General features: G+C 33.4%; 1 protein-coding gene across 2 annotated transcripts in view; it reads left to right on the forward strand.

The window, feature by feature from the left end:
- SLC44A1 (solute carrier family 44 member 1) overlaps nucleotides 1-13,718 on the forward strand; it is a 217,524-nt gene that overhangs the window by 69,865 nt on the left and 133,941 nt on the right. For both annotated transcript variants that reach the window (XM_069106130.1, XM_069106121.1), the window contains exon 3: nucleotides 10,699-10,841. In XM_069106130.1, coding sequence (XP_068962231.1) covers nucleotides 10,699-10,841 — 143 coding nt within the window. The remainder of the gene's footprint in view (nucleotides 1-10,698; nucleotides 10,842-13,718) is intronic.

Here is a 13,718-nt window from a genome sequence, read left to right on the forward strand (position 1 = left end):
TATATATATATATATATATATATATACTATTATTAATGCTATTTTACCTGTAATTGGGAAATAAGATATACAGGTACTCGGGCATAGAGATCCATTGGAAAAGTTGAAAGGGGTATGGGAGAAAATATGGGAGAGAGCAGATTGGAGGAGGGGATATCCTGTGGGACTGCTATTTTGGGGGTGGGGGTAGGGAAAAAACTGGGAGAAAAAATATATATAAAAAAGAAAACTAATAACATACCAAGATTTTGGGGGCTGCAACCCAAACAATCTGTAGAGGAGATTTTATATCTCTAAACACTGTCAAAATGAACTTGGTTTACAGTTGCAAAAATTAGGAATGAAATAGGCCAAAAACCCCAACCAAACCCCACTAAAAAGAAAATTTAAAATAAAAAAGTGATACAATGAAAGCAAACAGCTGAAAGAAATGGCTAAAACTTGGAGTTGATTTTTTTTAATGTAAGTTTACTTGTATTTTATTCAATTAACAAAATTTTCTCTCCCTACAACTTTCTTTCCCTCCTACCCCTGGACATCGGAAAAAACAAACACACAAAAACCCTTGTAACAAATATATATATATATAATCAAGCAGAGCAAATTCCCTCATTGTTCATGTCCCAAAATATACGTCTCATTCTGCACCCTAAGTCTGTCACCATTGTAGCATACTTGATTAATCATCCTCTTATTGCATTGATCAAAGTTCATGAGTCTTCCATTGTAGTTTGTCTTTACACGGTTATTGCTATTGTATAAATTCTTCTAGTTCTTCTCACTTTGTTCTGTATCAGTTCATACAATCCTCTCCAGGTATCCTTAAAACTGTCACTTAAAAAAATATTTATTTACTTTTAGTTTTCAGTATTCACTTTTATAGGCTTTTGAATTCTAAATTCCTCCCCCCTCTCTTCCCTCCTTTTCAAGATGGCATCATGCAATCTGATATAGGCTATACATGTACCATCATTTTCAACATATTTCCACATTAGTCATGTTGTGAAAAAAGAATCAGAACAAAAGAGGCAAACCAAGAGAATGAAAAAACAAAGAGAAAGTAGTATGCTTCAGTCTGCCTCCAGACTCCATAGTTCTTTCTCTGAATGTGGGTAGCATTTTCCATCATGTGTCTTTCGGAACTGATTTATATCATTGCATTGCTGTGAAGAACTAAGTCTGTATCAAGACTGGTCATCGTACAGTGTTGCTGTTATTGTGTAGAATGTTCTCCTGGTTCTGCTCAGTTCACTAAGTATCAGTTCATACAAGTCTTTCCAGATTTTTCTGAAATCTACCTGCTTATCATTTCTTTCTTTTTTATTTTTGTTTTTAGTTTTCAACATTCACTTCTAGATAATGAGTTCTAAATTTTCTCCCCCTCACTCTGCTCCCCCCTATGCAAGACGATGTGCAGTCTGTTATAGGCTATAGTTGTACAATCATATTAAACATATTTCCACATTAGTCATGTTGTAAAGAAGCATTAGAACCAAAGGCAAAAACCACAAGAAATAAGAAACAAACAAAAAAGAGAGAGGGGAAAATAGTGTGCTTTGATCTTCATTCATACACCATGGTTCTTTCTTTGAAAGTGGATAGCATTTTCCATCATGAATCTTTTGGAATTGTCTTAGATCCTTGTATTACTGAGAAGAATTAAGTCTATCAAAGTTGGTCATCGACAGTGTTGCTGTTACTGTGTGTAATGTTCTCCTGGTTCTGCTCACTTCACTCAGCATTAGTTCATGTAAATCTTTCCAGGTTTTTCTGAAATCCTCCTGCTCATCATTTCTTATAGCACAATAGTATTCTGGTACATTAATGTGCCATAACTTGTTCAGCCATTTCCCAACTGATGGACATCCCCTCAATTTCCAATTCTTTGACACCACAAAAAAAGCTGCTACAAATATTTTGTAGATGTGGGTCCTTTTCCCATTTTTATGATCTCTTTGGGAAACAGACCTAGAAGTAGTATCGCTAGATCAAAGGGTATATACAGTTTTATAGTTCTTTTGGGCATAGTTCCAAATTGCTCTCCAGAAATGGTTGGTTCAGTTCACAACTCCACCAACAATGCATTAGTGTTCCAGTTTTCCCACATCTTCTCCAACATTTATCATTTTCCAGTTTTGCCATGTTTGCCAATCTGATAGTTATGATGTGGTACTCCAGTTGTTTTAATTTGCATAATCAACAGTGATTTATTTTTTAAATAATTTATTTTTAGTTTTCAACATTTACTTCCATAAGTTTTGAGTTTTAAATTTTCTCCCTCTCCCTCTTCTCCCTTCCCAAGATGGCATGCAATCTGATATAGGCTTTACTTTTGCATTCATATTAAGCACATTTTCACATTAGTCATGATATAAAGAATAATTAGGACTAATGGGAAGAACCACTAGAGGAGGAGCTATAACAAAAGAAAAGGAGAGCAAACAGTATCTTTACATCTTCATTCAGACTCAAGTTCTTTCTCTAGAGGTGGATAGCATTTTCTGTCATGATTCTTTTGGAGTTGTCTTAGAGCCTTGCATTGCTAAAAAGAGGTAAGTATATTAAACTCAGTCATCACACAATGTGGCTGCTACTGTGTACAGTGTTCTTCTGGTTCTGCTCATTTCACTCAACATCAGTTCATAGAAGTCTTTCCAGGTTTTTTTTTAAGTCTACCTCTCATCATTTTTTATAGCATAGTAGTATTCCATTACATTCATATACCACAACTTGTTCAGCCATTCCACAACTGATGGATGGATATCCCCTTGATTTCCAGTTCTTTGCCTGCACAAAAAGAGCTGCTAAAGAAGTTTTTGTGCTTGTGGATCCTTTTCCTGTTTTTATGATCTCTTGAAGATACAGACCTAGAAGTGGTTCAGTAGTGATTTAGAGCATTTTTTTTGTATGTCTATAGATAGCTTTAATTTCTTCATCTGAAAGCTGCCTGTTCATATCCTTTGACCATTTATCAATTGGGAATGACATGAGGCCTTTATCAGAGCAACTGGCTATAAAAATAGTTGCATAGGTTTTGTTTGTGCAAAACCTTTTCAATTTAATGTAATCAAAATAATTTATTTTTCCATTTCATAATGTTTTCTATCTCTTGTTTGATCATAAATTCTTCCCTTCTCCATAGATCTGATGAGTAAACTATTCTTTGCTCTCCTAATTTGTTTTTGGTATCATCCTTTATTTCTAAATCATGTACCCATTTTAACCTTGTCTTGGTATATGCTATAAGATGTTCTATGCTTAGTTTCTGTCATACTCTTTTCTAGTTTTCCCAGAATTTTGTCAAATAGTGAGTTCTTATCCCAGAAGCTGGAGTCTTTGGGTTTATCAAACAGTAGATTATTGTGGTCATTGAGTACTGTGTTTTGTGTATGTACTTACTATTTCACTGTTCCATCACTGTAGTTCTTAGCCAGTACCAAGTAGTTTTGATGATTGCTGCTTTATGATACAATTTAAGATCTGGTATGGCTAGGCCACCTTCCCTTGCAATTTTTTTCATTAATTCCCTTGATATTCTCGACCTTTTGTTCTTCTGCATGAATTTTGTTATTGTTTTTCTATAGCTCTCTAAAATAAATTTTTGGTAGTTTGATTGGTAATGCACTGAATAAGTAAATTAATTTGGGTAGAATTGTAATTTTGTTTAGATTAGCTCAGCCTACCCATAAGCAACTGATGTTTTTCCAGTTACTTAGATCTGACTTTATTTGTATGAAAAGTGTTCTGTAGTTGTGTTGGTAAAGTTCCTGGGTTTGTCTTGGAAGGTAAACTCCCAAATATTTTATATTGTCTACAGTTTCTTCAAATGGAATTTCCCTTTCTATCTCTTGCTGTTGGACTTCGGTAGTGATATATAAAAATTATGATGATTTATGTGGGTTTGTTTTATATCTTGCAACTTTGCTAAAGTTGTTATATATTTTAAGCAATTTTTTAGTTTATTCTTGAGGATTTTCTAAGTATGCCATCATATCATCTGCAAAGAGTAATAGCTTTGTTTCTGCGTTGCCTGTTCTAATTCCTTCCATTTCTTTTTCTTCTCTTATTACTAAAGCTAACATTTCTAGTACAATATTGAATAACAGTGGTGATAATGGATGTCCTTGTTTTATCCCAATCTTACTGGAAATACTTCTAGCTTATCTTCATTACATATAATGCTTTACTGATGGTTTAAATAGATGCTGCTTCTTGTTTTAAGGAAATCTACATTGATTCCTGTGCCCTCTAGTGTTTTTTAATAAGAATGGATTTTGTATTTTGTCAAAAGTTTTGTCTGTATCTATTGTAATAATCATATGATTTCTGTTAGCCTTTTTTGTTTATATGGTCAGTTATGCTAATAGTTTTCCTGATACTGAACCAGCTCTGCATTCCTAGTGTAAATCACACTTGGTCATAGTGTATTATCCTTGAGATAAGTTGCTATAATTTCTTTGTTAATATTTTACTTAAAATTTTTGCATCTATAGTCAGTCGGGAAATTGGTCTGTAATTTTCTTACTCTGTTTTGACTCTTCCCAGTTTAGGTATCAGCACCATATTTGCATCATAAAAATAATTTGGTAGGACACTTTCTTTGCCTATTTTTCCATATGGCTTATGTAGTATTAGAATTAATTTTTCTTTAAATGTTTGGTAGAATTCACTTGTAAATCCATCTGGCCCTGGAGATTTTTTTATTAGTGAGTTCATTAATGATTTGTTCAATTTCTTTTTCTGAAATGAGGTTATTTCCTCTTATGTTAATCAAGGCAATTTATATTTTTTGTAAATATTCATCCATTTCACTTAGATTGTCAGATTTATTGGCAAAGAGTTGGGCAAAATAGCTCCTAATTGTTGTTTTGATTTCTTCTTCATTGGTGGTGAATTTACCCCTTTCATTTTTGATACTGGTAATTTGGTTTTCTTCTTTCTTTTTTTTTAAATCAAATTAACCAAAATTTCCTAAAACCAGCCCTTAGTTTTATTTATTAGTTCAATAGTTTTCTTACTTTCAATTTTATTTAATCTCTCCTTTGGTTTTCAGAATTTTTAATTTGTTAATTAATTGGGGATTTTTACTTTGTTCTTTTTCTAGCTTTTTTAGTGGCATGCCCAATTCATTGATCTTTTCTTTCTCTATTTTATTCATGTAAGTATTTAAAGATATAAAAGTTCCCCTAAGATTCACTGCATACCATAAGTCTTGGTATGTTGTCTCGTTACTGTCATTCTCTTGGATGAAGTTATTGTTTCTGTAATTTCTTGTTTGACCCATTCATTCTTTAGGATTTGGTTATTTAGCTTTCATTCTTTAGGATTTGGTTATTTAGCTTTCAGTTAATTTTAGCCTATTTCATTTCCTTTTATTATTTGTAATTTTATTACATCATGATCTGAAAAGAATGCATTTAATATTTCTGCTTTTCTGCATTGTATTGTGAGGTTTTTATAACTTAATAAGTGGTCAGTTTTTGTGTAGGTGCCATGTACTGCCGAGAAAAAGGTTTATTCCTTTCTATCCTCATTCAGTTTTTCTCCAGAGGTCAGCCATATCTAACTTTTCTAAAATTCTATTCATCTCCTTAACTTCTTTCTTGTGTATTTTGTGGTTAGATTTATCTAGTTCTGAGGGAAAGGTTGAGATCCCCCCACTAGTATAGTTTTATTTATATTATAGTTATTATATAATATTATATGATATATTACTATATATAGTTATAACATTTATATTATAGTTACTTCCTGTAATTCACTTAACTTGTCCTTTAAGAATTTGAATGCTATGCCACTTGGTGCATATATGTTTAGTATTGATATTACTTCATTGTCTATAGTTCCTTTTAGACAGATTTAAAAAAAACTTTTTTAAATTATTTGTTTACTTTTAGTTTACAAGATTCATTACCACAACTCCTTGAATCTCAGATTTTCTCTCCCTCCCCCCACCCCATGGCAGCATACAGTCAAGTATAGTATCTCCAAATACTTTCACACTTTTAGCCAGATTTGATTACATTCCTTATGTCTTTCGATTGGATCTGTTTTTGCTTTTGCTTTGTCTGAGATCAACATTGCTACCCCTGCTTTTTTCTTAGTTCAGCTGAAACATAATATAGATTGCTCTAGACTTTTACCTTTACTCCGTGTGCATTTCTCTGCTTCTAGTGTGTTTCTTGGAAAAAACATATTGTAGGATTGCAGTTTTTAATCCACTTTGCTCTCCACCTCCATTTTATGGGAGAGTTCACATTCACAGTTATGATTACTAATTGTGTCTTTCTCTCTATCCTATTTTCCCCTCTTTATGCTTTTCTCTCTTCTTTTTCACTTTCCCTTCTCACCAGTGTTTTGTTTCTGACTACCACCTCCCTCAATTTGCCGTTCCTTATATCAGCCCCTCTCTCTTTTCTTTCTTCTTTCCCCTCCTGCTTCCTATAGGTTAAGATAGATTTCTATGCCCAATGGGATGTGTATATTATTCCCTCTTTGAGCCAAATCCGATGAAAATAAGGTTCAACCAGTGTTTGCCTCCCTTCATCCTTTCCCTCTACTCTAATAAGTCTTTGTGCCTCTTCCTGTTATGTAATATACCCTTTTCTGCCTCTTTCTTTCCTCTTCTTCCAGTTCAGTTCTTTTTTTCATCCCTTAATTTTTTTATCATCACATCAAAGTCAACTTATATCCATACCCTGTGTTTATATATATTCCTTCTAAATGTCATAATAAATACACATTTCTCAAGAGTATTACCTTTTTATGCTTCTCTTTAGTCTGTATTTGAAGCTCAAATTTTCTGTTTTGCTCTTTTTTTTCCATCAGGAAAGTTTGGAAGTCCCCTATTTCATTGAATGTCTGTCTCGATCCCTGGAAGATTATGCTCGGTTTTTCTGGGTAGTTGATTTTTGGTTGTGATCCAAGCTCCTTTGCCTTCTGGAATATCATATTCCAAGCCCTCTAATTCTTTAATGTAGAGGCTGATAGGTCTTGCATAATCCTGGCTGTGACTCTGTGTTATTTGAATTGCTTCTTTCTGGCTCTTTGATTTTAGATAGATATTATTTAAATAGAATGGCTGATTTATTCCTACACTTTTTGAGTGTTTCTGTTAAAAAATTTATGTTAATATCTTTAATAAAAGAAGGTACAAGATTTTGTCAAAAGTTTTTCTTGCATCTTTTGATTGTTCTCATGTATTTTCTATTGTTTTTGTCATCATGGCCTTTTACACTGATAATTTTCCTAATATTAAACCTACCTTGCATTCCTTGTGTAAATCCAACCTAGTAATTTGTATATTCTCTTTATATTGTTGTTGTAATCCCTTGCTAATATTTTACCCAATATTTTAGCAATGGTGTTCACTAGAAATACTTGTCTACAGTTTTCTTTTTCTGTTTTATCACTCCTTGGTTAGGTATTAAGATCAGATGTTCACTACATTAAGGGGATTTGTTAGCCTATCTTCATTCCATATTCTTGTAAATAATTTGTTTAATATTATAATCATTTAAACACTCTCTCAAGAAATAAAGATAGGCCTGAATAATTGGAGAGATTTAATTGCTTATGATTGTAACCATGCCAATATAATAAAAATAACAGTACTAGCTAAATTAAAAATTCAGAGTCTTGCAAACTAAACTACCAAATAGATACTTTGTAGGTCTAGAAAAGAGAGTTCAACTGGAGGAGCAAAGCATCAAGATAGTTAAGGGGAATAATGAAAAAGGTGGGAATAAAGAGAACCTTGTAATGTAAGTTCTCAAACTGTACTTAAAAGCAGTAATTGTGGAAACTCTTTAGTGATGAAAAGAGAAATTTTTCCAGTGGTACAGATTAATATCCAAGACTCTTAAGCAGTTGAATTGTAACATTGTGTTTGAAAAACAAAAACTGAGGATAGTTACTGCAGTAAGGACTCAGTATTTGACAAACATTGGAAAGCAGTATGACAGAAATTAGGTTTAGACAAAAATTTCTTACCCTATAGCACAGTATAGTCTAAATGCTTATAAGATCTAGGAGTAGGTAAAGAGATACCCTTTACAACAAGGAGGAGAGTAAGAGTTATTGACCAAACAGAATCATAGTAGATAAAGTAGACAATTTTGATTACACAAAATTAAAAATTTTCTGTGCAAACAAAATCAGTCAAATTTGAACTTAGAATAGAAACAGTTACCTAGGGGAAAATCTTTGTAGCAAATGTTTCTGATAGGGATCTGACATTCCAGGTGTATGAGGAATTGATATAAATATTGAAGAACCAGAGCTATTCCCCAATTGACAAATGGTAAAAGCATATGAATAGACACTTCTTAAAAGAGTAGCAAGCAATAGCTGTGAAAAAATTCTTCAAATATAAGCATCAAACTGAAAGAAATTAAAATTAAAACTGTGAGATCTAATTCACTCATCATATCTAGAAAGTCTCTCCTTATTCTCATCATCTTCCACACAGCTACAAAAATGATCTTTCTATAAAACATAGGTCTGACCATATTCCTATCTAATAAACTCCAGTGGTTCCTTATTACTTCTAGGATCAAATATAAAATCCTTTGTTTGCCTTTTAAAGCTGTGTACAACTTGACCCCTTTCTACATGTCCAGTTTTAATGCAATCTACTCCCCTTCCCTGTACTCTTAAATTCCAGTGACACTGGCTTTCTTGCTGTTACTTACACATGACAATGTATCACCTGAGTCTGTAGCCTTTTGCTGGCTCTAATTTAAGACTGGAATGCTTTCCCTTTTCACTTCTGTTTCCTGGCTTCCCTTTCTTCCTTCAACACTCAGTGAAAATCCTACCCTATGCAAGAAGCTTTTCCTGTACTCCTCCACTGCTAATGCTGTTTTTCTGGGATTACCTTCCATTTCTACATTATATATCTTATATATGCATGGTTTGCATGTTTTCTCTCCTGTTAGAACATAACCTCTTTGAGGTCAGTAACCATTTTTATTTTTTTATTTTTTGCCTATCTTTGTATTCTCTACTCTTAGCACAATGCCTGGCACATAGTAATTGCTTAATAAATGCTATTGATTGATGACTTAAGTGAAAATAATTAAGAGTTCTCGTTTAGGGTTTACTCTCTCTGTGTGTCTCTGTCCCTCTCTTTTAGATTTAGGGTACCAGCAAATCTAGAGGGAGGAAGGACTAGGTATCTGATATAGTCCTTATTCACCTCTGGCTTCTCTGTAGAGGGTTGAAAATATGTTGGGGAATTGACTAATAAAAACCTCTCTAAGAAGGTAGAAGATACAGAAGTGAAAAGGAAAGTGAGAAGCAACTGGGAGTAGACAAATAGATTCTTATTAGCCTTCTCCTCCTTAGCATGGTGCAATAGAAATGGTCCTGGATTTAGAGTAAAGAGGACCTGGGATCAAATACCAGTTCTTCCACTTACCACCTATGTGACAGTGTCAAGTCATTCAGTCCCTCTGGTCCTCAGTTTTCTCATTAGTAAAACAAAGACCACTTCTGATTCTAAATCTGCAAGACTCTGATACTAAATCAATGAGCAGTAATAGTCAATCTGTCAGGTTGGAATAACTATTAATCATTTCAGCTAAAGGTGGTTCCATATAGCTAAGCTTCTCTGGCAACAGTAGTTGCTATTTCAAGGCAGAAAGTGGTTTATGGTGGGGAAGAAAAATAGTTGGGAAAATATTTTTGTTCGATTTCCTTCACATATTTGAACTACCCTAGATGGTCAAATGTGAATTGTAAAATAGAGCATTCAGCACAGCTGACCTGAAATCTAGCATAGCTACTTTGAATTAGTATTCTAATACTAATCTCACCTTTTGCTGATTATTATGCAAGTTGTTAATACTGTTTATCACCTCTGACCTATTTTCATTAACCAGTCTAATAAAGACAATAAAACACGTATATTTAATTACAGTATAATTTGTACGATTTTTTTTAAAACTTCTGTCTTCTTCCCAGATAGATTTAATTGATCAGTTGTGATTCCAGTATCACTTCTTTTCACTTTCTTGTCATGAACTTCCTTGGGTTGAATTTAAATCTTTGTTTCCTCATTTTAGCCAGTTCATCCTTGATTTAGCAAGAATAGTACACTCTCTTAAAGCTTTCCACTGTTTGCCTTAGGTATTGTGCTAATGCATAAGGCCCTATAATGCAGTAACCTTTACAAGCATAACTGATCCTTAATGCAGTTTGCTGCTTTTCTGTGTCTCCCATGTATGTAAAGTACTTTATAATTACTACATTGTAAAAATCCATTGTCTTGTTTAAAACTTTATTGCTAGAAGGCATCTGTGTTGCTTGTTGAGGTAAGAATGATTCTGATGCACACAAATAACTACAACTACTCTTCAAAGAAAAAAAATGTTTCTTTTCCTTTACCTCTGACACCTTTTAATTTAAAATATGGTTTTATTAAAATGTACCAAACACCTCCTGCAAAAGTTTTCTTTGGTCACAATTATGAATAATGTTTCCCCATGGTCTTACTTGGGGGTTTTTTCCCCTTTGAGCTAGATGAAAAATAAGGGAAACAGTGGAATATTGTTAATCTCAGTCATTGTAAGAAAGCTCTTTGTTCCCTTGGAACAGACAGAAGCAGGGCGGGCTTCTGGGTGTCAGGCTGTGACTGTTGCTATTGAGACAGTGTACTGGTTTACTTATTTATTTATTTTTCTGCTTCTTTTCTAGGGATTTATTTGTGGCTTTTCAATAGCAACAGGTGCAGCAGCAAGACTAGTGTCAGGATACGACAGCTATGGAAATATTTGTGGGCAGAAAAATGCAAAAGTGGAAAGAATACCTAACAGTGGCATCGACCACACCCATCGGAAGTGAGTAAATGAATGTTCTGTGGTGAACATTGAAGCATTTTAATAACTTTTGAAAGGCACATATTTGGATTTCCTACTTTTGTTAAATAAAGTATTCTTATTAGCTACAACTCTCCTTGTTAATTTTTAAAGCATTGCTTTCTTTTACCTGAATAATTCCTCATTTTCAGTAAGAAACAACATTTCTGGTTAAAATTAGCTGCTATAATTAAAATGTGCCCATTTGGTTTTTTAAATATGTGCACACAGACTTGTTTCTAGTAAAGCTTTTGCTTATGCATATATTCCTCCCATTTTCTCACCAATTGTCAGTTTTAATAGTAGAATAAATGTTTAAACTAGAGAACAAAGCATAACATTTTTCTTTCTCACATTGTATTTGGACAGAAAAATAGAGAATGGGACTGCCGAGTTTTTAAATGTGTTAAAACAATGAGGATATCTTCAGGATTTTGTTATATTCTACTATATAGAATACAAAATTTGCAACATAGTTTTTTTAGCATTTTAGATTTGGTTTTCTCACAATCACCTTGTAATTTTCATGAACCATTTTGAAATGATTATTTAAACTAGATTTATTCATTTTCATAGTTTTAAGTTTAAGGGTTATGTGTGTATGTGGTTTTTGTGTGTGTGCTGTTGAATGTGATTCGTTTAGACCATTTTTATGTTTGATACCGCCATATTTATTAATACTGTATATTTTATTTATTTATTTGGGGGGGGAGGCAAGGCAGTTGGGATTAAGTGACTTGCCCAAGGTCACACAGCTAGTAAGTGTGTCAAGTGTCTGAGGCCAAATTTAAACTCAGGTCCTCCTGACTCCAGGGCCAGCACTCTCTTCACTGCACCACCTAGCTGCCCCAATACTGTATATTTTTTAATGACTCATAGGACTCAAGGTTTTGGGAACCTCTTTAGATCTTTGTAATTAGCAGAAAATAGTTTTGAAATGGTAGACTAAATTGAGTCCATTAATGCTTTTACATAAGTTATGAATGCAAACTAAATAGCCAACCAGGCATGAAAGAATAAAAAAAAACCTGATTAATCAGGATTCTGTTTATTAATGCTATTATTAAAAAATCATTTATGTTTCATAAGAGCACAATATATCTTGGTTATAAGCAATACATGAAAATGTTGCATGAACCTAGTCCCTTTTTATGAAACAAAATACCCCTGAAATCTATGCATATTTGTGGAAATGAACAGTTATAATTGACTATTGAGTACTAAAATTTTTCACAAAACTGAAATAGTTTGGTCAAAACAAATGCATTTGACCATGGAAGTATAAAGAAGACCAATGAAATTTGCTAATTCCTCTGTTAGTCTTTTCTATGACTGTTATACTTACTTTAGTACCAGTACTTTAATAAAGGACCAATGATTTCATCATTTTGACAAGTATTCTCTAATGCCTTTAGAGTTGTGATTGAAAAAATTCATCACCTTCTATCCAGTACCCAGTTTTAGTGTGAAGATAAGCCTCTTACAATTTAAGTGGGCCAACCCTTGGAAGACACATGGATCATCTTTTTCCTGGATTGCATTTAAAGCCTTTTACCTTTATTGGACCAGCCAGAGGTTGTATTCCCGGGCATAGCCTTTGAAGGGAATAAAGAACTTCCACAAAGAAGAACTGCAGAAATGTGCCTACATTTTGGAGCAATTTAGTCACAACACCTATTTTCTATTTTTTGTCCATATTCTTTTAACTAGATTGCCTCTGCAGTTCTTTTTTTTTTTTAACTTTGATGCTTTTTGAAGGTTAGTTCAAGGTTTCAGTGTTAACTTGAGTACTAAACAACAACAAAACCCAAATTGAAAATAGAATTCTTTTTTTAACCCTACTCTCCTCAGCCCACACAATCCAGATTAATTTAAATATATGAATATGTTTTTCTTATGGGCCTACCATAACTTGAGCATATAAACACATGGCTGTCAGCAAGGCTACTGAGCTTTAGGTAGACATCATTTTTTGCATTTAAACTTCTGGTACTAAGTCTCTCCTCAGAGTAACCTTTGATTATATTGGAGGCAAATTTGAAAACCTAGGACTGTTCGTATTCAATGAATATAACTTTTTCAAAGACTAAAAGCATTTGCCTTGTCTCCAGGTGGCTAGCTGTATAAAATGAGCCTCTCATATGTGAGCTGAAGAAAACACATATTTTGAAAAATAGGTTGTACTCAATGTATGTTTACATATGCTTGAAAATTTTCTCTGCTACTTTTTAAGTATTATGACTTTTTTTATCTGAAATACAAAACTAAATTTTAAGTAAGTTAGATATTACTTTCCAGTGAAATCATAATGCTATGAAATTTGAAGGGAGAAATGAAAACAGTAGCCTTTGGTACAAGAAACAGAGAAGATAGTGATCTCAGTGTACTTGAGATGATTTGTTATTCTTCCTGGAAAAAGAAGCCACAGTTTATAAAACAAGTGCATACAGTGCAGTCTACTTTGCTTCTTCTGCCTTAAAGGGTCCTTTTTAATTGTATAAAAGTGAAAGAACATGTTGAATTGAGTGTCACATTCATGATTCATCTCTGCCACCTTTGTTACTCCTCTTCTTTCTGTTGACCATTATTTTTGGCCTCTCCCCAAAGGGTCAGTTCTTTACCATTTGATCCTCTCCATTTTATACTTACCACCTTCTACAGTTTATCCCCTTCCTTTGGCTTTCCATGAAGTCATCCTAATAATCCCCAAATTTCTTTCTCCAGATATCCTATATCTGTAGCAGTCTACCAGATATTTACATTTGTACTTCTTTTACTTAAAACCCAGAATGCCTGAAGTTGACTCTTTGGACCCAATTGCCCGTTTTTTTCTATTTCTGCGTGGAACTTCCCTATTTT

The sequence above is a fragment of the Petaurus breviceps genome, unplaced genomic scaffold, assembly GCF_028583685.1.
Source record: "Petaurus breviceps papuanus isolate PSGF00001 unplaced genomic scaffold, PetGlider_PUasm1.0 138, whole genome shotgun sequence".
In the NCBI taxonomy this organism is placed as follows: Eukaryota; Metazoa; Chordata; class Mammalia; order Diprotodontia; family Petauridae; genus Petaurus; species Petaurus breviceps.